This window comes from Agelaius tricolor, unplaced genomic scaffold (genome assembly GCF_023055355.1).
Source record: "Agelaius tricolor isolate 1412-34295 unplaced genomic scaffold, bAgeTri1.0.p SCAF_8, whole genome shotgun sequence".
Lineage (NCBI taxonomy): Eukaryota > Metazoa > Chordata > Aves > Passeriformes > Icteridae > Agelaius > Agelaius tricolor.
Genome location: NW_027269268.1, coordinates 17,519,102 through 17,542,510, shown reverse-complemented (window position 1 = coordinate 17,542,510; position 23,409 = coordinate 17,519,102). Strand labels below are relative to the sequence as shown.

The 23,409-nt window shown below is 46.1% G+C and overlaps 1 protein-coding gene across 6 annotated transcripts in view; it reads right to left on the bottom strand.

Moving 5' to 3' along the window:
* The window catches only part of LEF1 (lymphoid enhancer binding factor 1), a 70,871-nt gene that overhangs the window by 46,675 nt on the left and 787 nt on the right, over positions 1 to 23,409 (bottom strand). For 5 of the 6 annotated variants that reach the window (XM_071431780.1, XM_071431777.1, XM_071431782.1 and 2 more), the window contains exons 2-4: positions 23,137 to 23,365; positions 22,253 to 22,316; positions 20,650 to 20,783 (exon numbers count right to left, since the gene is read on the bottom strand). In XM_071431780.1, the coding sequence (XP_071287881.1) occupies positions 20,650 to 20,783; positions 22,253 to 22,316; positions 23,137 to 23,346 (408 nt within the window). In that variant the 5' untranslated portion in view covers positions 23,347 to 23,365. Of the gene's footprint in view, positions 1 to 20,649; positions 20,784 to 22,252; positions 22,317 to 23,136; positions 23,369 to 23,409 lie in introns of all 6 variants that reach the window. The other variant, XM_071431778.1, reaches the window with a different exon arrangement.

The window sequence follows — 23,409 nt, the reverse complement described above, 5'->3', positions numbered from 1 at the left end:
ACATGCAGGCAACTTTTTGATCTTCCTTAAAGCACCGCTTATCTCAGCTTTTGTTTGTTTTCTGTTTTTCAGGTGTGGGGTAGTGTCTGATGTGAATGCCACCCACTGTAAGCTATCTAGGCAATGAAACAACCATCATAAACCACCACTGGAACAAAAATAGCAGCCCCTTTCTCTCCCCTGCCTCCCCCAGGCACAGGCCACATGCAGGACAGTGCTGACAGCATGTGCAGCTACAAGCACACTTTGCAGATCACAAACTCAGAGGCGCTAAGCATGGGTCTCCCCTCATGTATCTTCCAGCCACTTGTTAGGGAACCACCGAGTCCTTCTGGATGGCTACCAGAAAAGGCAGCTGTTCCTAACAGCTGTGGAACAGAGAGGGGTTGTGGGTTCAAACCCCTGCTTGGCCCAAGGAAAGCCGGTACCTGCAGTACAACCAGATGAGTGAGCACTTACAGCAATGCAGTTCACACACAAGAAGCCTACACCACAGTGAGCTGAGCCTTCTCCCACTGCCCAGGCTTTCCTCTTCTCACCCCCTCCTCACTATCTAGAGGGAGTGCCAGTCCACAGCTAGACATAGGACAGGGTGCAACAGCAATGGTACTAACTAAAAATCCTAACTTTGAATGGGGAGACTCATCTGAAAGGGATTTACATGAGGCTGTAGGTTAAACCAATATTCATCCACACTTATGGCTCAGTCCCTTTTACCTCTAGAGCAGGCTGGCCAACCACAGCCACACCTGAGCTTGGAGGAGAGGTTTCCAAGTGGCTACTATGCTCCTACCAGCTTTGGGAGAGAAGAGAAACAACAAAACAACCCAGCAGCCAGGTAGAGGAAGCAGCTCTTCCTGAGCAGGAGGCAGCAATCCGCCGCTGCACCGCCTGTTCTGCAGCAGCCGGCCGGGTGAGCATGCGGCACACGGGGCCACTGATGTGCACCACATGAGCTCTCCATCCCCAGCACATCCTTCCTCACTGGGAAAGGACAGAACCCCTGGGACACCCAGATGTGGGGTCTGCTGCTGAAATCCTGCAGGGCTTCTGCTGAAAAAGGCACTTAAAACTCACACTAAAAATAGAGCCTGCACTGATGCTATATTTAGCAGGAGGGTGCATGCTTTCAAAAAAAGGCTGTTGCCCCCTCCAGCAGCAGAGGGAAGGCAGCCAGGCATGCCCCTGGGATGGTCCTGCATTCCAGCCCTGCTGCAGCAGCACGTGCTGGCGTCCCAGCATGAGTGTGCCTCAGAAGAGCCGCCTTTTCCTTTGGAAAGGTGAAGACGGGGTGCACAAAACCATTTGCGAGGTCACTGGGTAGAGGTTCCTGTTCCACAGAGGTCAAGTGGGATGCAGGACCCTGGACCTCCCTGGGAGCTGTGCTGCTGGCCAGTCCCAAAAACAGATGATTCCTGCCCTGTGCTGGGGTTTTTCTAAGTGCAAATAATGAGCATTAGGTTTTTCATAAAGCACTTACAGATATGTTGTTTCATCCAAGAGAGCCAGGCATGGCCATTGAAAACTTGTCAACTAGTGAAAACACAAAACCCCCCGCTTTGCCTGTCAAGCCAAGTATCTAGCAAAAACCTCTGACTAACTGTCTCTCAAGTAAAGGGCAAAATCCTCATTCCCTGGCTGGACTACTTAGGCTATGGGGACAGATCCAGAGCTGACACAACACAGACACCAGTGTCTGCACTGGCAAGCCCAAAGGGGCAGGTTTGTACTTTCCACATTTTGTGCTGTGTTTCCTCTCCCACAGAGCAAAGCTGTGGGGATGTGCAGCACAAGAGAGGATGCCCCATGGTCCACGCAGATCCTGCATGGGAAAAAGTGGCACCATGTCCCCTTGACTCGCTGAGACCTGTGGGGTGGCAAGATGTGGCAGGGGCGTCCCACCTCCAGGGCCCAGGAGGAACCACTGAAAGCCAAGCTTCTAATTAAGACCACAGCTTTGGTTAATTGAGTCCAATTCACCTGTGACATGAAGAGTCCCAATCCCATCAACAATAATGGAACTGCATCGGCTTACACCAGTAATGACTTCAAATCAGTGGCATAATAAAGCTAATTCAATACTTTTCCAGGTCCGGCTGAGGAGGCTGCTGAGGGAGAGCCGGAGACAGCCTTCCTCCCTCAGCACCAACACCTGCTCGAGGGCAATGTGATCAGCCCAAGGCTTGAAAAGACAGGAAATGTAAAAAATAAACTGTGTTTCCAACAAGACCAAGGCTTAGTTTCAACGCTGAATTACTCCTGCAGGTGATCCTGTGCAAGTGCTGATGACAGAGCAGCACACAACTACATTCCAGGAGGAGGAACTCTGAAAGGCAGCCACAGGTCCCCAACCTACCGTGTGCTGCTGAGCCACTCCACCAAGCTGAACCCACCAGCTCGGGGCACTGGGAACAGGACTTGTGTCACACGCTGGATAGCACCGGCCAGGGCATGGGAAGGAGCTCCTGAGAGACTGTCAGGCCTGGGGAGGAATGTGGATGAACGTGGAAGTTGCCCGATGTAGGCAGACATGCAAATCAGCAGCTGCGGGGCCACACCGACAGCCTCCTAATTGCCTCGGCAGCCTCCTAATTGCCACGGCGCCCCCAGCGCTCTCGGGGCAGGGACTGGGAATAGCCAGGAGGAGCGGGAAGAAGCGAAACCCTCCCACGGGAGCAGGGGCTGTGCTGCCAGGTCGGTGCCGCCCTGGGACGGCCCGAGTGCCCCGAGGGATGGGAATGGCCCGGCTTGGCCCCCGGCCGCCCCACACAGGCCACTGCCTTGCGCACACAAATTTGTCTCTGCCTCGAGCCAAAAAAAACTAAGCCGACACTCTTTAGAAGAGACGTGCATTATTTTAGAGCAGTCAAGTTATGACTGGTCTGATTTCCATAATACACGCTCTGCAAACATCTGCCTGTTATTTAAGGCTCATCTCCACTGGGACAGAACTCAACAGCACAGACCTCTGAGCCGGTGTCTGTGGAGGACTCCTTGGTGCCAGAGATATCCCGGGGCAGCAGTGTGCCCAGCAGCTCAGGCTGGTCACTCCTCACTCCCACAGCCACATCCAGCTTCTCGTTTCTGAGCCTTTCCCCACACACCCACTGATGCTCCTGCTCCCATCAAAGGAGAGCTCCATCCTCCTCCTCTACCAGAAGTGTCTGCTCGTGCCAATGAGCTGGTGTCACCCCTCAGAGGGCCCAGCGATGTGTCTCTCATCGTGGGCACCTGGCAAATCACCTGGCACCTTCAGGCCGTCTGCCATTGTTGCAGGCCGACTGCTGAAAGCTGAGTGTCCCAATTAGATGAAGTTAAAATGCTGCCCTGAACAACAAGCGTTGCTGGCAAGAAAGTTATCCCAGCGTTATTAGACTGCTCCCTCCCTACGAAGAGACCGCAAATTGGTGTTTACTTCAGAGGCCAAGTAGGCCAGCTTTGAGAAAGCATGCCTGCCCCGCCATCCCACAGGTTTCCCATGGGCTCCTGGTTCCTCAGCACACACCTCCACGCCATGGCCGTGCTCTGCATTTAGCCCGGGCTCCATCCTGGCCTGACACAGCATTCAGCTACTGGGTTTATCCCCTGCATGCCGTACTGGGAGAGCTGAAACAACCCCGTCTCTGTGCTGCAGTCAGTTGACACAGGCTAAGTCAATTAGCTGCTATTGCTGCGAAGCTCAGCTAGGCCAGATCAAAAGACAAAGAAAGAAAAGCCTCACACTGAGAGGAACCAGGTCCAATCAACACATTTGTCTTCGATACTTCAATCAAAATATTTGAAATGGGAAAGGGAGATGGCTGATGCTTCCCAAAGCAACTAGGTACAAGCTTGCTTTCCTAGGGCAGGAGGGGCAGAGGGGCCAGGCAGAGCATTGCAGTTCCCATTCACCTCTGCTCCAACCTTTGCTTCCATTCAACAAATCTTTCAAATAAACTCACAAAAACCAAAATATATTCCGTAAGTTCCACCTAAGGCACTTTCCATTTCAGAGTGGGCTGCTCAAGCCCTGTCTCATCCTGACTCAAACCAACACTCCTTGCAACTTGTGCATAGCATTCTTCAGGAAGGACACAAAAGATAACAATGCACCACAGGCCTCGCACATCCTCCTGCTTTGGGCAGGATTATTATTTTGCAGATCTCTGCTCTGTATCACCCATCCCAAGGACCACTGGTCTTCTCACTGGCTTTTGCAAAACTACACTAGTCAGCAGGCATGATATCCAATACCAAGCCTTGTGAGTACCAAGCCCATTTTTGCCTCCAAAAACATTAATTTTTCTTTTGACAGGCTGACAGTTACTGATGACAAGGCTTCACCTACAGCTGAACTGAAGGAAATCAGAACTGGTAAAGGACAAAAGCAGGTCCACAACACTGAGCTGCAGCTGGGCAGCCTTCAGCTTCAGCTCAGCTCCTTGTGTAGCTGCTGCTGTTGTATCATGCCACGCTGCTCCTCACTTCAAAGAGGACAACCATAAGGAGAACTATTAAAGCAATTAAAAAAATATTATCTTTAGGATGTAATCTACCCAGAGATGAATGGGAATAATTATCTAGCTGCAGATTTTTATGGGGTTTTTTTAAGGCAATAACTGGCTGAACATTCATTCTAAGTAGTTACCTACACTAACTGCCACCTTATTGAAACAAGAGACTAAAGATACCATTTTTTTTCACAGCGTGGGCCACGTATTCCATACCATATTTCACAGTAACATCTATACTCACTAACCCTTTTTCCATTCAGTTCACAATCCCATAAACACCTCTGTAGCAGCTCATGCAACTGTTCATGTAGAAAAAGGTGCCTTCTGTTTTTCTCAAAGCAGCAAAGGCAGCAGTTCAACAGCCTGAAGTGAGAAGATCCAGCTCCAGTTTACCAGGCAGCTGTCTGAAATCGCCCCCTCAAATTCTCACTGAAGAGCAAGACCTAACATCAATAGCCTTGCCTTAGCATTCTTTAATCTGCATACCTTGAACCCTTTATTCTTCCTCTTCTGCTCTGTTGCCCCACCTCTGAAATGGATATTATGCCATTCTCTAGACAGGGAAACAGGCCCTGAGATACCAGCTACTGAGCTGAAGTTGTGCATCAACAAGACTTCCCAAAATCCTTTGATTATCTGTTCATTCCAGGTATTTTTTGAAGGCAATGTACAACCTAGGTCTGTTACTCACTTTTGGTTGGATAGATATGTTTTCTGTAGCTATTGCTTGAAGCATTACTATCTCCTGTCTGCCTCTTATGTCTCCATGGCCAGGTACCAGCACCAGCTGTCCTGATGCCAAGGGACACTTTGAGCTCCTCCCAACAGTACACAAACACATGCTCACCCCTATTATAAACACGCCAAAATATGCAACAAAGCAGAAAAAGGTCAAAGCCAACAGGCCTCTTTAAAAAAAAAAAAAGGCTTTTTTTTGGCTTGATTAGACCCCTGAGATGTCAGCCCTGAAGAGACAAACAGAGGGATTTGGGTTGCATATCCTAACACTGAGGTGCAATGCTTTCCTCTTTATAGGTTATGGCTTAAGCCACACACTTGATTCAATAAAGGCAGTTAACTGACATAGAAATTTTCACAAAAGAGCTGTGAAAAATTGTTAAAGAACTCCAATCAATTTTAAAAAATCTATTTTAAAAATTCCTTTGTAATTTAAATTTACTGGGAGGTGGGTTGGGGGGGAAATAACCCCAGAAGGAAACAGTTTTACTTTTTTTTTAGATTATGCATCTTTCACCAAATACTGAAAAAGAAATCTCAGCTCATATTTGTAATAACAAGAGATTATTAGAGTCCTTGATTTACTGTTGAAGTCTGCAGTAAAGTTTCATACCTTGAGTGAGGTGCAGCCTAATCCCTGCATGTGATTACATTTAGGAGTGAGAGGGAGGTATGCGGGGGGTAGGGAGAAGCAATTTTTATTGAAGACAACGCTTCAGGCAGCCCTGGAGCAGAGTGGATCCAGTTTGAAGAGAATTGGCAACCCTAAAACTTTTTGATAAGATAAAAATTCATTGATGTTGGCTCACACTAGGCCCACTTCAACTCTGCACTTGTCCTCTGTGTTTCCTTGGCATATCTGTTCCTTTCCTCTATCTGCTTTAGCATAACTTTATTTTTCTCTTTTATCTTTAGCTAACTGCACCCAGGGACTGGAGGGATTGATTTTTTGTTTTGACTTATTGTTTGAAGATCTGTAACTCAAAGCAGCTTCTTGCGCCTCTGATGTCTAAGCCCGAGCAGTATAAAAGGTAAAGCTCATCCTGTGTACCAAAGTGAGCAGGGATACCATTTTATAATCAGTCATCTGTGTTTTATTTTGCCTTTTGGGGAGGAAAACTATTTTGAGACTTTATAAGCAATAATACTTTAAATAAATATTCTCATGGCAGATACTGCACATGCCAGTTCCCTTTTTAAAGACAGACAGCTAGTGCTTACCACTCAGGGGAAGAAAAAAAAAAGTTCTTAATTAAAGAAGGCCATTATACATCAGAAGATATTTTGAGCATCACGTCACACTACCAACAGCCTATTGCAGCCAAAATGTTACCATGCAAATGTAGAAATGCTCTCGCTCAGAGATGCGCTACCATGAGGCCAGCGAAAATCCCCGCTGGGAGGGGAGGGCAGGAGACAGAGCCGCGCTCCTCGGTGCTGCCTAAACAGCCATCGCTCATTGCCATGTTAATACCACCCCGTCCCGAGACATGGAGCGATGCAGACGGATTTCTGGTTGCTTCCTCTGCCTTCTGAGGGCCAAACTCTGGAGATTTCTCCTTTTCCCAGGCAATTCTTCCCTCCCCCCACCCCCCGGACAAAAATGCCTCTGGGCTGTTTTAAACAAGCAGCTCCTCGGGATGTGGCACAGGGGTTTCTCACTGCAAATGCACATTTCCGTATCGTGGAAAGCTGATAGCCATGGCACACACGGACTTTGTTTACAATCGCCAGTCTCTGCTATTCCCTGAAGTTGCCCAGCTTGCTGAAATATGGTTACATATGCAAACATTATCTCCCAATTGTAACCTCATTTTCTGCTCTGCTGGACAGCGTGACCAGCATTTGTCATCTTGCCGCCCCCGCCCGCCACATCATTCATGTGTCTATAATTGTCATCAAGATGTGGCATGTCAGCAGGACTCCCGCGTCTGCTGCTCCCCATCTCCACGCAGTCACTCAGGTAACAAACCCATAATCTCACCCTGTTTTCATGATGGTTGAATTACACATAATTGTTTCTGCACAGTGATTGATTTCTGCCTGAATAGAGACCTCTGCCTTTTTTCAATGCGAGCGAGTGGCAGCCAAGTCTCTCCATCTAGGAGGAGGCAGCAGCCTTTGAAGAGATCAAAGCCAAGGCCGCGAGCAGTTGTGCGCCCTGGGAATATGGAAAGCCTTTATGCTCTCAACCCCATTTCCAACATCATGTTGGATTGCAGCTGCATTACATTCTGCCAGCATTCTTAATGCTTTTAGTATTGACTCTGACATCACCGATAGCTGTTTTAAAGTAACAAAAGCTGAAGGATGACTTATTTTCACAACTCCATAATTGGAACATGCAAAGTTAGGGGAAGGGAGCATTTGTTTTTAATCTGAGATACAAAAGAAAGCACAGAAAATTATATAAGTTCCCCAAAATTAAAAACACGTTTTTCATATGGAAAGAACAGAGGGGGCATTTTTATAGCCTAGACCACACAAAATGAACTGATTATGCACATGCTTTTTCAAGCCTAAAGGCTGAAGTAAAAATACGATTGGGCAAGCGAGTCAAATCGGGAAAAAATATTGTGACTCACAGTACGTTTAGTGACTTTTAGCACCTGATGCAAGGGAAAATAATGCAGATGCCCAGGCTGTTGTCTCCCCTCTGCAGGTCCTTGTAGCAAACTGACAGTAGTTCACTTACCTTAAACCAGACACACAGCACATGGCAAACACTAAATCTCCATTAATTAATCTAAAAAGATAAATAATGATCTAAAAGTATAAAATACTGCAAAGCTTCATTTAAGCCTCTCTCTCCTCCAGTCATACAGACAATCCTTAAAACTACTCTTGCCACAACATGGTTTTCAGGGGCATCAAATGCTCCCATGCTCCTTCTCTCTCCTCATCATCTGGCTTTGCTGATGAAAACAAAAGGAAATTTCTATCAAGAAAAGACTGTCCTGAATTTTAATTAAACGTACATCTACATTACCCTGAAAAAATATTTCCAGGAAACTTTAAAAAGCTATCAGCAGAAAGGAGGGAGGATAAGGAGGATGTGAAAAGCAAGAGCCCAGGAGTGCACAGCAGCTGAACCACTCTGGTGCGTGTGCTGCCCAGTCTGAGCACCAGGGCAACTTTGACAAATATTTTTATTCATGGTAAAACCACTGAATAGTAGCCTTTAAGAGCAGTAATTTTGAAATACGGTCCTGCCGCTACAGTGTGCGGAGTGCTGAGGAAGGAAGAATGTGCAAATAAAGCATAAGCTGTAAAGAATTAAACATTACGAGCACCCATGTATTAGCAATAAAAATAATTTCCTCTTAGCTGTATCGTTTTTGTTCTGCTGTACTAACACTCCTTTCCTCCCTGTAGTCATTAAAACCCCAACTCAAAGACAACAGCGAAGGGATCTGGCCTCCCTCCCTATAGACACAGAGCTTATGTCCCTGTCATTTCAAGGCTGGGAAACTGTCTCATTTTCACTTTGACTGTTCCTTTACACACTAACCACATTGACGCTGAAATTAGAGTCAAACCTAGCAAGCTCTTTTCCAAGATGTAAAAGCTTATAATTTTTTTAGTATCAAGACAGAAGTCTTTTCTGATGTAATCCAAGGTTTTGGAGTTTTTCCTCCCTCTACTCTCCTGCCATCCCTAACAAATTTACTGCTTCCTCTGCACAGCCTGCTTTTTAAAATCAGGACTAATTCTTTGTGGCTCTGGTGTTCATTCTGATAAGCAAAGGGATGCTCATAAAGGAACACAGAGGAAAGAGTGGAAAGATACACGGAGCTGAAGCCGTCACTGTAAACAGAAGGATCTGCTGCCATTATCTGCAGGACAGCTAAATCAACTTCTGCCTATATCCCAGGAGGAGTCTAAAGTATCTGGAAACGAATGCCAGCCTCCAAAAACTGAGCAAGTAACATGCATAGCATTGCAAAGGTCTCCAAAACACTCACCACTATGAAGACACAGCAGAAAAACAACTTTTACATGATGCTGCAACCCTACCTTTCAACATCAAACCATTACTATGATGAAAAAGTATGTTTTACTGTAATTACTGCTAATTTTTCCCTTCGGGGGACTTTTGTGTTCGTTTACAGAGGATTCACTTGCTACTTGATACTTTTTCTCGAAAGCTTGCTCCTATTTTGTAGCTATTCAGTGAAATTCAAGAGACACTATTTAGCCCAAAAGAGGCACCTGAAGGCTGTCTGCCAGGTTTTCACCCCGTGTAGCCCACTCCCTAACCTGCACAGGCGGCATTCCGTGCCCAGGCAGAGGCACAGCTTCTCCTCATGCAGGATCCTTTGGTAACCACATTAGAGAGAGCCAGCAACCCTGAAAACCAACCTCACCCACTCCTGAAATCAGGAACTGAAATCCCTTCAAGGTGACTACCTGCAGGACCACAACAAACTGAGTTTGAAGCGTGGCTGTGGTGCTGGGGACCCTGCAGCCACCAGCTGTGGCCACAGTGTATCAGCTGTGGCTACAGAGGTGTGAAGAAACAAAAGAAAACGCCACAGATGACCTGGCTAACCCTGGCAGGGCAATGGCGCCGGGGAACACCGTTTAGGGAGTACAGATAGGAAACTGAGAGCTGTGCTCCAGTGAACACAGCCTGGCTGCACTGTAGTGTATTAAAATAGAAGATATTTCAGGATGTCCAGGACAAAGTTTAAAGCTTCCAGCTGCAAATGAGCCAGCACCTCCTTGCAAACCATTCTTCCCACCAGAGGCTGCCGAGGCACAGGGCTCGGACATCACTGAGGCCTTGGCAGGTGCCCACCACGGCTGGAAGAGGAAGACAGATGCCATTGCTGCCGAGTTGCCATCCCAAAAAGCTGCTCTGAGGTCTTCCCCTCCCTACAGTAAACAACAAAAGTCCCACCAGGCTGGTGCCAGGGCAGCTGACAGAAAAACCCTGGCTGGTCATTCCCAGCACATTGTGTGCAAGGGCTGTGAATCAATGGCAGGTTCCCAGGAGAGAGAGCGCACCGTGCTCGTTATCTAATTGTGTTTGCACTGAACTTCTGAGAGGGAAGGAGACAAAAGTGGGGGATGAAAATAATGATGCTGAGGGCAAACAGCCTGCTCCCCTGCAGGGGAGAGAGCAAACAGAAAACCAAGCGAGAAGATATGGGTGCTATTGTGTGGCAGGGAGGGAAAATGAGAAAAAGTCTGTTTCTTGACAAAACCTTTTTTGGGCTAATTTTCTTAGGCCACTTCTTGCTTTCATTTAGAAACTTCAGTAGATTGTTTGCTCCTCCATTCAAAGGCTGGGTATGAAATACAGCCACAGCCAGCACTGACACAAACTTTCTTCCTATCTGCACTGGCTTCAATCCTTTTATTTTCCCTCCCTCCACCACACACATCTCGGTTTTTACTTTCTTAGACTTCTCATTAAAAAAACTAAAACCAAAACCAACCTTAGAAACATATGTTTAGAAGTGAGCTGCCTTTCAGGTGAATTCCCAAAGTGAACTCGGGAAATACGGATTTTATTCCCACCTCTGCCATCACCTTCCTCTAAGGCTCTGAACAAATGTTGCTGTTTCGGGTCCTCATTTGCAGAAGTCTCCTCCCAGACTGTGCTTTGCTTTTGGGAGTGGAGTGGGGGGAAGCAGAGGACATCCACACACACAAACACACACATAACCCCAGTGCCAGCGTGGGCACCGGGGATACTTCCCAGGAATCTGCCGGCAGTCACTGACGCACTGCAATTTCCACGGGTCACGTCCTCATGCTACACTCTAGGCTGGACAATTATACACAGAATTTACCTATTTCATGCTTAATTGCACAGGCACAAACTTTTCCTCCAGCCCCAAACAGCTATAACTTACCGGCGGCACTTATGTTACCACAGGCACCTCTGCCAGTCCTGGCTTAACCTCCTAGGATCAAATCTTGTCCGCTGGCTTAACCAGCCAACCCCTCCTGGGAGAACCCAGCAGAGGAGAGAGAGGAAGCACAGGTAACACAACAAAGGCCAACATCAGCTGTGGGCTCCTGGGCTGTGACACGCCACCTCCAGAAGAAAAATGAAACACCCACCTGTAGGCTCTTCTGCTGACTGAACCTGAAAAATAATTTGTCCACTAGATGCTGGCCAGAGAAATTCATTTAATGGAGGAGGGCATGTTTGTGCAGTAAGCACTACTACTACTGTGTAACTATCTGACTGTATTTACTTGGAGTCCTGGAAGACAAGCTTCACAAACCCACCGCTGAGATCTCCTTCTCCTAGGAAGTCTGCCTGTGCCCCAAACACAGGGGTTTCTTAACTGGCTTTGATTCAACCTCATTTCCCTACTGAACATTTATCGTTCTGCCCCATTAGCCTGCATTATTCTCACTTACACACATATCCTTGGAAAGAAAAAGCAATAAAAGGAAGGATTTAAAGTGTCAGAAAAAAGAGGAAAGCTCCCTACACAAGTTGTTTTGGAAGCACCCTTGAACTAAAAAATGTTTCAAGACAGTGTTTGACCAGCTCTTCCGCAGTCTCTTAATATTTCCTTATTACAAAGTATGAAGTCATCCTTTTACAGGTCACTCTGATAAGAAGATTATATTTGCCAGTTATAAAAAAAAAATGTTTGCAATATTGCTGTCAAACTGTCTGGGGAGTCACCTAATAAATTAGCATTTCTTGTGGTTCTCCTATTCCAATCTTTCCTTCTGAAGATTTACATCTAAAACAGGATCACTGCACTATTATCTTAGAAATATTCTCAAAATAACTGAGATAGGGAAAAAAAGTCTCAACAAAACCTGAAAAATCCATACACTTAATAGCTAAGCTTTTTAAAGTTTTATTTCTTCTCTTTTGCGTTTAAATCCACCACAGCTTCCTTTTCTTCCTATAACAAGAGTATTCAAGACACAAAATAAAGTGCAAGAGAGAAGGGTTTGAGTAACATTTTTTTCAAATCAAATATGTTCATTTGAAACCTATTTTTTCAAGTTGAATTTCAGTTGTGTGCAGGAGGTAATTGGGCAGTAAAAACCAGACCAAAATACAGCCCAGCATGCTACTGTCAGATGGCAGCAAAACAAGGGGAATCCTAAGGGAGTAAACTATTTTAATCGCTTGAGTTTTCAAAAATGTATTCCAATATGTTCAATGTATGGCTTATTTCCTCAAGATCTTTACTGGCTCTCCCAGTGGCAGCTGGGTGAGCTCATTGCTCCTTCCCATATTGATCTCCAGCAGGCTGGAGGGGACCTGGGCCTCCCCCATCACCCTGGGCTCCCACCCTGACCCTCACTCACCTGTGAGCTCCTGCCCCACTCCCAAAAGCTTCCCGAGAGGCTGAACCTGCACATACATTTGTATTTGAAAAAGGAGGACCTGGATGTGAGCACATGGACAGTTTTTACACTTGGCAGGGTCTAATTCACATGCAGAAGTTCAGGGGAGAAATCAGCCTCCCCCCAGTTTAGAGGAGTCCCTGCACTGGGTCAAGCCCAGCTATTCTCCAGCTTCACCTCAACTTTTCTGTACACAAGTGTTTCATCAGTTTAAGATACAGAAGTGCTGCTGATCAGACCGCAACGATGGAACAAGCTGCCACAAAGCCTAAATTGAGGAGAGAGCACAGATGTGAGAATGGAACCAGCCTGTAAAAACTAATTGAAGAAGATATACAATGGAATTTTGCGTGGGACAGAACACGGGTTGGTGGCAAGAACCTTGCTCACTGTGAGGGCACAAGGGAATGATACAAAACAGCAATGAAGGAAATAGAGGACTGGCAGGGAGCAAACTAAAGAGCAAGGAAAAACACAATGACCACTCATAACTGCAGCTTCCTGAACCCAGTACAGCACCACTCAAACTTCAGAAAGGAGAGACCCTAACAAATCCCTGGATTGTGGCATTTAAACAGAGTAAACACATTTGCGTTGCCGGACACAGTTTATCTGCGTTTTAGCACATCGGCAGGCAAAAGGCCTTCTCCCAGCCCGTGGTCTGTGTTTGACAAGTGTTGACACCTGTAATCATCACCTCCACATTGTACTTTTTTTATGCTAGACAAAGCTTGCCAATGCAAGACTTGATAGGGATGAAGAAAGATCAAGGCAAAAAGATACGCCAGAACTGTGGAGAGACAACAGACGGCCACAAAGATAAACCTCTGAGACAGTTTTGAAACACAGAAAAAGGCAGAAAATGGAAGAAATAGAGCCTTATAGCATAGCTAAGTGACCAGTTACAGAGAGAGAGCTCTGAGCAGCCAGTGTCACTAGGATGCCTACTCAGAAATATAGAGCCTACAGGGACAGCATTTTAGAGCTCATCGCTCTCCACCTCTGAGCCAACAAAACTGCCCAACCAAAGTCCAATGATCCCATTCCCTGTTTTTTGAACATACATCATGAATCAAACAATTTCCAGACTGGTTTTCTTTGGATAATGACTGCAACCCCATCCACACCTCCATTCAACTCAGCTAAGGTGAAGCTGAGCTGTCATCAGTATCCACAGGATTTCAGCATGACGCCTTGCAATTCTATGCAATCTCACTCCTTGTGCTGACACTGTGAGGTTCATTGCAGCTCACACACTTTCAAAGTTTCTCAGAGCAGGGCTGCTGGTTATATGCAAAGCCTGGCACTGTGCTGGATGTGCAGCACCAGCCTGTTTCAAACTACTTTAAAGCTTCCCCGCTCAGAAAGCAAGGAGAGGAAAGGAAAAAAAAAAAGGTCACACAAGCAGCTTTCTGCTGCTCTTTGCCAAAGCAGCATTACCAGGGCTGCCTCACACCATGAGCACTTGCCCAAGTACCCTGCTCCTTGGCAAACACTTGCATGAAGTCCCCTGCTCCCAAGGGACACCCTCCCCTGCCCTGGTCTGGGTGAAGCAGACCTGCCCACTGACTCGTGCGGCACTGTCTGAAGTACAGGGCTGGAATACTGAAAGTGCTTGGATAGACAGGTGCTTTTGGGAATTAACTGCTCTCTGGCTTGCTTAATAACTCCTAGCCAAAGCAATTCTCTGGTTTATGTGTTACAGCTGGTGACAGCACTACACTCACTTTTTGAGCTGCCCATTTTATAAATATTCAATCAAAGCCCTGTAACTTTACACTTGTAATTTTTGCTGACTAAGCTCATCCCATTGATTTTATGCCTCAACCTTAGCTATATCCACAGCCATTTAAAGAAAATAAACAATCATTGAGGCAACCTTTCAGCTCTCTTAAAATGCTCTTCTACACAAGGGATTTGGTAACTTTGAAGATCACAGGCAAAGATATTCCAGTTCCTTCATCCTCCACCTGAAGTCCCAGCAAGCAACACCACCACCAGAAGCCATGCCAGCCACTTTTCCTTGGGCAGTTCAGGCCCCTTTTCTTCCCCTTTAGGAGAGCAGGCAATCCCTGACTGATTAGCACAGTTGGTGTACATGTTAACTCCCTATTGCACTTTTAGCTCAATCCCGAAGATTCAATGAATACATTTTTATTTAAGTGCTCAATCACTTTCTTGCTGAGAGGACAGATTCCTTTGAAGTGGGAATCCCAAACTAAATAAACATATCCACAAGATCCAAGTCTCAAATAGAAGCCACTGGGTTGCTAGATTAAGTTATTCTGAGTGCAATTTTCTTAAATGAATCTAATGCTTATGAAGGGCTGAAGCAACAGAGACACTAATCCCCAAGTCTGGGGCAGGAGCAGCATGCCAGTGTCCTGCAGAAAGGGACCAAACCCAAGAGCCAGACAAGAAGTGTCCTCACCCCAAACACGTCTTACAACCAAAACCAGCTTGGAGAGAAATGTCTGCTATCCTGGACAGGGCAGTTTGGGGTAAATGGGAGCCACATCTGCACAGCTGGAGCATCACAGCACATGGCTTCCCTGCAGCAGCGGGACGGACACAAGCTGAGGACAACCTGACTTGACCAGGTCAAGGACAGACTGCCTGGCTCCCAGCAGTGTTTCCCTTGAACCAGACAGACACTGGATCAGGGTCCATCCCATCCATGTGAGAGCAGCACAGGAGATCACGGCAGGACACACACACACAGAATGTTCGGTGTCTGTATTAAAATGGACTCTTGCACGTTTGTCTCTTTGTCTTCCTGAGAGACATAGTGTTTTACTACTAGCAAAAAAGAGAAAAAAGCACATGCCTCTGATAGGACTTCAGAAATATTAAGCAGCAGTAAAATGCTTTTGTGTGGGTTATTTCCTTCCCATATCAGGAGGCATTTTTGCTAACTATAAACAGAAGTTAAGTACTCCAGAGAAGCCAGGCCTGCGGTACCCAGGCTTTTCAATGCCTGCAGGCATGCAGCGCTGCAACTATCTGGAAAAAGCCTTTTCCTCTTTTGATGCCTGAACCTGTGGAGCTTCAGGCTTTCTTCTTGAGCCATATCCTCCTTGGCACTTGCAGCCCATAACAAGCTATTCTTATTAACATTTTTTCTGGGCTGGGATTAAGTTGGAAAAGAGACAGGAATGACATTTTGCTTAAACCACTTTAAAAAGTAAGCAGCAGCTCTACCATTTAAAGTTTATATTGAATCAGCTCCTAGATGTATAGAAAAAAAAGGGATCTTTAGGACATAGGACATAAACACAGACACGTATTGCTATACAAAAGCTCCAACTTTGATGATTTGCAATGGGTAGGATTTTTGATAATGCCTCAGCTCAAGCCACACACACACACACAATTACTGCCTCTGCACTGACACACCAGGAGAATATTTTGTTTTCCCCTTACACATCCACAATTACATAGATTTGTTAATCACATCAATGTGACAAGGAGGAGGCAACAAAAGCTGAAAAGGTGTTCTCTTCACTAGTATGTGCCAAAGATCACGGTAACAAACCGAACTATGAACTATATATTATATAGTTCATAGAACTATACCGAACTATGAGCTATATACCTAAGACTCTGCCTGGAGCTCTGATCAGGAGCAGCCAGACCAAACTCCAGACAAGGACAACCTAGAGCCAGTGTGTTAACTTCTTCTGCCCCTCTTCCGAATGGAGGATCCATCTCATTACATGGGAGAAAGAAAACACCACCAAAACTCATCCCATGACCATTCACGGCTTGGGTTTATGTTTCACAGTGGCCTGACTAACTTAGACTGATCAGCTGTGATTGCTTGAGTCAGAGCAGCTGAGAGACACGTTTGTAGCAATGAGGTGCCACTACTGGGGCTGAGCAGATTCCTGTTCTTTCCCGGTGCTGCCATTTGGCAGGACTCACTGAGCTACTCAGAAAATAATGCTAAAATTCCTCCCTGGGCAAATGCTAATACAGTCCATCAAGTTCTGCTTCCATACAGCCAGGAAGCTCTGTGCTCCTGTGTGCTTGATTTCAAAGTTCTTTAAGGAGTTAATCAGCATCATTCAGCTGCGCGGGGTAAAGCTGCAGAGCGTCGGTGTTGGATAAGCAGCTCTGGCTTGTGGAGCCCCTCAGCTGCCCATTTCCTCAGGCACAGGCCTGGGGTTGTGGAGGGAAGAGAGACATCTGTGGCAGGACCACAGCTGCCTAAAACTCCAGAGCATCCTGCTCCAATGTCAGCTTGGGAACCAGAGCAAAGGTTTCTGGTGGGTGATATGGGAGCAGGAGCCGAGCCACAACTTCTGCACTGTGAAAGCCTAGTTCATATTGGGCCAGGGAGGTTTCAGCTGGCCACAGCTCCCAGCAATTCCCTACAACTGCACAGTGAGAAGAAGCAAATTCTCAGGAAAAAGACAATACAATGAAAAATCAGGTTTGTGTCCTTCTGCAGCTCCCATACATTCCCCTTGGGGCTCCGAAATTTCCCCACAAGGAAGTGAATCAGGCTGCTTTCAGAGGAACAGAAGATAAAGCTAGGGAAACAAAACCCGCACTGAGGCTCCATAGACTCTCACTTTTGCTATTTCTACCCTCATCCTTCCTTCTGCCCATATTATCCTCTGAATCTCCTGGGACACCAGCTCTTCAAGATGGGAACTACCTCCATAACCCCTGCCATGCAGAAACACACAAGCAATATCCAAAATCTGGGCTAGTCCTGCGTTGTTCCTAGCAATCCAACTCTCTTGAAAGAATTCCTCGTCATTTTCAGATACGCCGCATTGTGCAAGTTGCCATAAAATGTTTATACATTGTATCCTCCGACCTATTTAACACATCCAGCTGCTACAGAGAGGCAGGAAGAAAGAAACCCAGACCCCAAGAACACAGACAAAAAGTAGGTTGCAGAAATCCCCTCTCTTTCCGTAGGAAGTTTAACTCATGGAGAATGAGAAATAAATCCAAAATTATCTACGGGATGAATTTAAAACATGGAGAAATGATCTTTCTTCAGTCACTTCCTCTGTTCCCACGTTCCCACCAAACAGTCAAGAAAGCTTTGCCACCCCAAAGCTAGTCTTGTTAACCAAAGGGAAAAACCCCCACACGTTAGAAAACAAACAGCTGCCTCCATCTCCCATCTTCAGTGCCCTGCGAGGCTCAGAAACCACCGAGAGCTATCTCAGCACACAGGATGCACATTCACCAGGTGCTCCTGCGGTCTGGCACCCTCACCTGCCACTGCTCCTGCAGCCGCCCCAACCCACTGCTGCTTCCCCACTCACCCACCCATCTGATAAGAACACAAACTGCGGCACCAGGCTCCTACCTGAACTTGCAATTCACACTCTCCTGCTCCTACTAATACAACTTGGAAATAAATAGCAAAATCAGCTGCCAGAAAAATAAGAAAATTAAAAAAAAAAAAATTGAGGAGGAGAATGGGGAAGACGAGACCTCTCTAACAACAGCAGAACAGCAGAATTTGGAAGATTTTGAATCCTTGTCAAACACCCTCTTCCTTCCAAAAGCTGCACTGAAATTAGACTTCCATTTTTTTTTTTTTATGGTTTATTAGGCAAGTTGTGTCTGACTATAGATTTCTACTTTTAATTTTGCAAAGCAAGCTTTTAAAGCATGTGCCTTTTTTAAAAAAAAAGGAAAGGCTTTTTTTCCCCCCGTCTCTACATATGGTGATGAAAGTAACTTTTTTCCCTTTCCAGGAAAGCTTTGCTCTCCCTTCTCATAGATGGTCCTTGCCCTGTGTCTGGACGCCGTTCCCCAGGGGTGCATCCCCGGGGCAGTTTGCAGTCAGCAGGTCCTTCCAAGGTGGAAAAAAAGATTCAGCGCCCCAGGGCGCCTTTTTAATCCCGGCTAACACCTCCAGGCAACAGATGCATCAACAAGAAGCGTCTTTGTCATGCAAATAGCAGGGCGCAGGTACACACCAGGCACAAATGGCTGGGGACTAGTGACACCCCAGGGGAGACCTCTGCCTCCGGTGCTTGCTGATCTCAGCTGCTGCTTGCCCTGGGAAGGGGAGGCAGAGCAGACCTGGAGGGCAGCGGCCGGGACCCCGCGGAGGTGAGCGCGGCGCCGGAGCCGCGGAAAGGCACGGGGAGAGCGAGCGTGTCACCTCCCGCACGCCGCGTTTTGATCTTGCGCGCATTAAAACCCAACTGTCAGCAACGAGCCTAGCAAAGATTACAGTTCAATTAAACAAAAAAATTATTTAATAACTCAAGCGTGTAGCCTTGAGGTTAAACTGAAAGAACTCCGGGCTTATGTCAACATTGCAGCCCTGCAACAGCACTGTTTTATTGAAACAGTGGTGCTGCTGTAACACGCAAGAGCAGCACTGAACTAAATTAGCCCCTCAGATGTTCAGCAGGCAGCTTTGCAATTAAAAACAAAACACGTTTTCCCCCCTTCGTCCCCTCCACCACACCCACAAAGGGCAGTTCCTCAAGAGCCTCTGCAAGACGATATTCTGAGGGCACTGATGCCAGATCTGTACAGAGTGGCAGCCTCACGGCATGCATATATGGAGAAAATCCTCAGAGTATAATTAAATTGGATTTTGCTGTTCTAAGCCATGCACCAGCACTCAGGACTTTGTTAGGAAGGTAACAAGGCAAAGAGGGGGCAAAAAAAAAAAAAAGTCTGAAGTTTTCTAGTCCTCCAAAGGGTGGGTTTGAGCCTCGATGCCCTCTTGAAAAGCTGCATGCTTTTCCCTATGATACATCCAAAAGGAAGTTTTATGTAGAACAACGTTTTACAACAACAAATATCAACAGACTGTGATCATCATGCTTCACCCTAAATGGCTGTAGGCCTCTGAACTGGAATTTATACACAAAAAAAACCTCCACAGCTATAGAAAGCAATATATTGCATGAGTCTTTGCATCTTTCAAATGCAGATCCATGTGTTTTGCAGTGCCAAAGCACCCTGTCACTCTGACTCCAAATATACACTAATTTAACATGTTTCACTGCTGTCAAATTACCAGCACAGATCAGGCCCCCTTCTTTTTGTTTTTGAAGTCGAATGCCACAGTCCTGAATAAAAATCAAGAATGTCAAAGAGCAAAACAATGCCATGACAGAGAGGCATGACAGAGACCTCCAAGAAAAAAAATCTAGGAGCCAGTAAGAGGGAAAACTGCTTTATCACAGGGAAGTAACAGCATCCAACTCCTCCTCTCACAGCACGCACAACGGCGGCGGCATTTTTCCAGCACGATGCCTACAAGCAAATTGTTTCCTGCTCCACTCAGGTTCTACTAATATAATTTCCACAGCTCATTTTAACACTGCCTCTCCATTGCTCTATATGTATACCAAGAGGCTTACAAAAATAAATGGGGATTGACTACCCAGAATTAAAAGTACATTTAAATCCATTAAACATGAATCTACACCAATGGAAACAGAGGGACCAACCTGGAAGAATCAGTGCTCGCCACAATGTAAGGGAAAGCTGTAACTACTGCATCATGGTTGATATTAATTCCTAAACGACCATTTCACAATTTCTGGCTGAAGATACAGAGTATGTTTCAAAGCAATGCTGCCAGATAGATAAAGCCTTCACGCAGACCAACTGATGGTGGAAATAAATATCAATCAGCAAAGAGCAATGCCACATCTGAAGCAAAGAAAAAAAAAAAATCCAATCTTCTCATCTTACTGTCATGTAACTTTAGCAGTTCTGCTTCCAGCCCTTGATTTTCCTCAACAAACGAAGAGTTAAAGCCAGAAAATTCACATCTGTCCCAGTCATTACAAAGACAGCATTTACATCATTCTGCCATACATTATCCTACAGTAGTAAACCAGAGCTCCCCCCACAAAGCCCCCAGCCCTGTTCACAGACATTAATCTCAGCTTTTCCACTGTGATCACGACCAACACCTCTAAGAGCTCTCAAACTCCACTGGACAGAGGCTCTGAACAGCAGAAGCTCAGCCTTCACTGTCACTGAAGCTAGCCAAAAGACCCCATTGTAAACAGGCTCTGCAGACCAAACAGGAGGAAACCCAGCTTGCCAAAACCAGCTTTTGGAAGAGATAACTCACTGTTCTGGGGATGGGTGGCGACAGAGATCCATTAGGCATGTATGGGTCGTTATTCATATTTGGCATCATGATATACCCAGAATAACCAGAGTACGATGGTCCCTTGCTGTATAAGCCATTGTCTGGATGCTTTCCTATGGAAGATGAAACAATGATTACATGATTCCCCATGTATGCATTTCTCACAATTTAGAGCACTCAGACAGGTACTGTGCATATATAAAAATGTTCTACATGCAAATGTTCCTTTACTCATGGAAATTACTGCTGACAGAAAAATGATACAAAGCAATTTGTAAAAACATTTTTTTTTTAGGAAGAGTAAATTGTTAAAAGAGCAAGTATTCTCAGTGAGGAGTTTATGTTTAAAATACACAATAGCCCCAAAATAAACAATTTTGCTAGTACTCATTGAAATCAAAGTAGACACATCAGCAATGACATCACATTTCTCAAGTAGCAGTTTTACCTAATTTTATACGTGCCTCTAGGATTTGTCAATTCAGAATTATTGCCACTATGGGTTTCCAACATCATTGTTAAGAAAGGGAGGACAAGGCTGTGATAACTAGATATAATAATTTCCTTCTCTTGCTGAGACAGTGTGTGCAGCAAACAATTCATTCTGACTATGCTCATTGGGAACAATTAAAGGGCAGGGGGTGGCTTGGAAGGAGATCCTTACAATTTGGGAGGGAGGCTGTTAAGCACACATGGTACTACAGCCAAGAGGGAAACCCCATGAGGGAGGCTATCTGGTAGGGAAAAAAAAGTGTTTGGGTCCAGATCCTGCAAATAGGGTGAACAGGTCTCCCACCTACATGCCCACTGACAAGGATACTACTTGAAAGTGAGGTTTTAAGAAGATGCAGAGCTGAAAACTATCCAGAGCTGAACACCTCCCCCTCACTGCCCAAATGCAATGAGCATGGACATTATTGCTTTTAGGCTATTTAATTACAAATTTGGAGGAAGATGGCCACAGAGTCCTGGAAAGCACCAGGACTGAACTCTCTCTGTCTTTATATGGAATTTATAATCCGGTTTAGTTTGTGGTGATAAGCTTTTGATTTTAAACATAATCTCCCACCCTTCACAGCACACATTCTTTGCATGCGTGTCCAGCTTCCTAAATGATATTTGATGAACTCTGCTACTTCCTCTGTCCTCCTCAATTGAAATTAACCATTTGAGACATTAAAAAATGCAGGAGATCTGCTCATACTTAGATTTGAAAAAGGAGATTTAAGTGACAGACTTTGGCTATGGGGAAAAGCAGAGGGTTTCTGAACACAACTGTACACTGTATGAGTGAAGAAATAGATGTATTTAAGGTGATATCCTAAAAATAGTTACTTCTTCAGTGAAGATCCATTTGGCCTACTTATCAGTTTCTAAACAACTGGAATACCATTTGGTCACTCTAGATAAATGCACTGCACGTTCGTCTCCTTTTTAAATGCACTTTCAAAACACTTTGGCATCCCTCCCCCCCAAAAGATATTAAATTTATGTTTTCCAAAAGAAACCAAGTTCCAGTTTGAGGACTGTGTGGCGGGTCACAGAGGGACAACACTGCAAGACGGGACTGTGAGAGTCTCACCTTCCTCGGGGTGTTCTCTGCCTTTATCATGGTAGGAATCCTGTGCTTGAGTCTGCCTGGAAACCTGACCACAAGGAATCCACCATCAGAAAAGAAGAAAAAGAAGAAAAGTCATTGTATGGATTGCTGTTTATCAAACACGCTGCAACAGTTTCTTGAAGGAAGAGAGGATTTCAGACCACAAGATTAACATCTTTCTTTTTCCTCCTAAGTCGCTTGGAAGGCAACTGTTCCAGAATCATTTGTGTAAACTATTGTTTTATGACAACGTGAATAACTACAGGGCTTTGCAAAGCATTTCTAGCAGAAGCACCCTGAATTTAATGGAAGTGGATCATTTCTGGAAAATATTTGGCACTCTGGCGGTCAAAACGCTCTTGGTAAAAAGATACCAAAAATAATAATGAAAATCAGGTTGCCCTCCTTAGCAGATGTTTAGGGAAAAAAAAAAAAGAAAAAAAATTAAAAAAAAAAGAAAAAAAATTAAACAAAATTTTTAAAAGGCAGGTTCCCCGCTCGCCCTGAAGTTATTTTAGAGTCGGGAATTTCTTCCCTAACAGTTTTATGCAAATCCCTTAAAGAGTTTACAGCTAACGCTCCGACCCCGCTGATTTTACTGAGGAAATTTCATGGCTGCTTGAGGTCTAATACCACCGCACCGTCGGGGAACTCGCGGCAACTTTCTCATCCCGGGCCGAAGCGCGGAAGGAGCTCTGCCCGGCACATCTCTGGAGACAGGATTTGGGGTAGAACGAGCTCTTTTCCTATGGGAAATGTTTCCCCGGTGCCCCTCCGAAGCTCCCTCCCCGCGGCGGGGCCGGAGCCCGCCGGCACCCCGCGCCCCCTCCGTCCGCGCTGCCCGCGGAGCCCCCGCGGCCGCGCACCTCGTGCCCGTTGGCGCCGGGGGCGATCTCGGACTCGTTGACGAGGGAGGACTTGATGTCGGCCAGGTCGCCCTCCTCCTCGGGGTGGCTGATCTCGGCGAAGATCTTCTCTTTCTGGGGGTCCCCCTCGTCCTTGAAGGGGATCATCTCGTCGGTGGCGCAGAGCTCCGGGTCCCCCCCGCCGCCCCCGGCCCCCGGCAGCTGCGGCATCCTCACGGCAGCGCGGCGTCTGCTGCGGCCGCCGGCCCGCCGCGGGAAGGGGAGCGGGCGGAG